General features: G+C 44.2%; 1 protein-coding gene across 1 annotated transcript in view; it reads right to left on the bottom strand.

Annotated features, from left to right (window-relative positions):
* Window positions 1-512: 512 nt before the first annotated feature.
* Window positions 513-2,113, bottom strand: part of STARD7 (StAR related lipid transfer domain containing 7) — an 18,085-nt gene continuing 16,484 nt past the window's right edge. Inside the window, exon 8 of the mRNA XM_018569325.1 lies at window positions 513-778. Coding sequence (XP_018424827.1) covers window positions 603-778 — 176 coding nt within the window. The 3' untranslated portion in view covers window positions 513-602. The remainder of the gene's footprint in view (window positions 779-2,113) is intronic.

Here is a 2,113-nt window from a genome sequence, read left to right as displayed (position 1 = left end):
ATGCAAGCTGAAGTAGTCACATTTGCCCCTCTCCCCTGCAGGATCCGGCAATCACAACAATGAGATTCCTTCATATCACCAAAGGGAGGGAACCCGGAAAAGGTATTTCCCACTCACAGATCAGATAGGCGAATACAAAATGTCCATCTGCTTTATATTAAAGGCCATATGATGTAATATTCTGGTTCCACAGAGTATAAATTCCATTACCAAGGCCTAACGCAGTTGCCGATTAATAAAAGAGGAATCCGCTGCTGTTATTAAAAAGAGACAAACATGCAGTTGGAGAACTGATGACCGATGTCACACAGCTTTCTAACAAGGTGGACGATATCAAAAGAGTATAAATTTGCATTCCTGTAATGCCCACTATCTCATCACCACATAAAGTTCCTTAAATTGTCCACTTTGGAGGGAGCATCTGGCATGGGCACAGCATCTGCTGATCTTTTTACAAGGCCAGTTAATTGGCCGGCAGAAATAACAGCACTGATTGGCAGTAATGACTCATTCAGGCACAGCTGGCCTTCACGCTCATTGTCCGAGCAGCTCTCGCCCCTCATGCAAGTCTGTGGGAGTAACGTGGGTGTCTAGTACTCCTATTATGCGTAATCCATTTGTGACGGACTGTGTGCAGCTGCAGGTTTCCGCTCAGGACTGCCTCGCCCTTCATTGCTGCAGTCCTGAGGACGGGTGGATATGTAATCTCGCACTTTGATCTCCATGTTTCTGGCATGGACTGTTGCCAAGTGAAGCTTCTCCAGGAAATCTGGCATCCCTGTAACAATAAAAAGGGCTCACATTAGCAAACAACTCTCAGGTGGTAAAAGGTGGTGCAAAACAAAAGCTATACATGTGTATTGGCAGTACTAGAATCAGGGGCTGTCGCAATGCAGTTCAGGGGAATATCTTCTGTGATGAGCTGCCGCTTTAATATATTGTGTAGGTTTTAATAGAAGCCCTTATGTTTATTTTGGACTAAGAATAAAGAAGAAGTATCTTAAAGCGGATGTTTACTCCCTTTCACTAAAAATCACATCAGTATGCAGCTCTGCATGCACATCTGAAATTATCCTACATTCATTGGTTAAACAAACATATTTTGCTACTTCCTGGTTCTCTTGGGCACCAGTGAAGTAATCGTGCCCAAGCGTTGCATCCTGGGAAGGTTACATCACAGAGCACTGCAGGGAAAGGCATTTTCCTCTCCTGAGATGATGTGCAGGGTCACATGTCCCAGAGAAGTGAGAATCTGCCCTTAGTAAAAATGGCCACTATGAGAAGACTGGGAAGGAAAATAAAAATAAGGTATACAAAGGCGGCAATTATCTAGAAGTATGCATTTGTAGATTGTCATCGCTAAACATTTCTAAAAGGTGTTTTAGTTGTCATTTCAATGACATGGTTAAAGCGTGCGTACACACACACAACCCGTGTCCCATTGGGCAAATTTCTCTTCTCCTACTGTTGGACAGTCACAACAGGAAGTGAGAGGAAATCCCTGGTGGTCAGCAGGCTCACCAGAACTAGTGCCCCATTGGAAGATTTCCCATAGATTTCTGTCCTGGAGACCATCCAAAATTTGGGATTTTTTTTCCACTGATAATCACCAGGACAGATAGGGAGGGTGAATTTCCCTAACAGGGACACAGACTGCAAAAAAAACCTGACAGGTGTTCCCTCTCTTCTCCACTCTATCCGAAACAAGTGGTGTCTTAAGTTGCCCTTTAAGGAAAGAATGGGTGTATTTGTTGGGCCACGTGATGACATCGAGCAGTAAACAATGTGGATCTTAAAGGAAATGTTTCCTGAGAAAGACATGGAGGCTGCGATTGTGACGTCTCGTTATGATAATGCTTAGTCTCCTAGCCGTCATGTTTATCCTCTTGCTTCAATACTGTGCTCCTTACTGGAAACAAGTATGCAAAACAAGGATGTCTGGCTTTATAGATATTCACATCATTTAGTAACGCAAACCTTATCACAGCCACCTTGTCCGTGTACGAGAGATAATTGGCATCCTCAGAAGAGGATTGAAAATGTCAGCCCCAAGTTTTGCCATTGCAAGTCCATTGACCTGGGGGGGGGGGGGGGGAGGGTGGTTGTAGAGACA

Source organism: Nanorana parkeri, unplaced genomic scaffold, assembly GCF_000935625.1.
Source record: "Nanorana parkeri isolate BGI_ZX_2015 unplaced genomic scaffold, ASM93562v1 scaffold1321, whole genome shotgun sequence".
Lineage (NCBI taxonomy): Eukaryota > Metazoa > Chordata > Amphibia > Anura > Dicroglossidae > Nanorana > Nanorana parkeri.
This window is presented reverse-complemented; position numbering and strand designations above follow the sequence as displayed.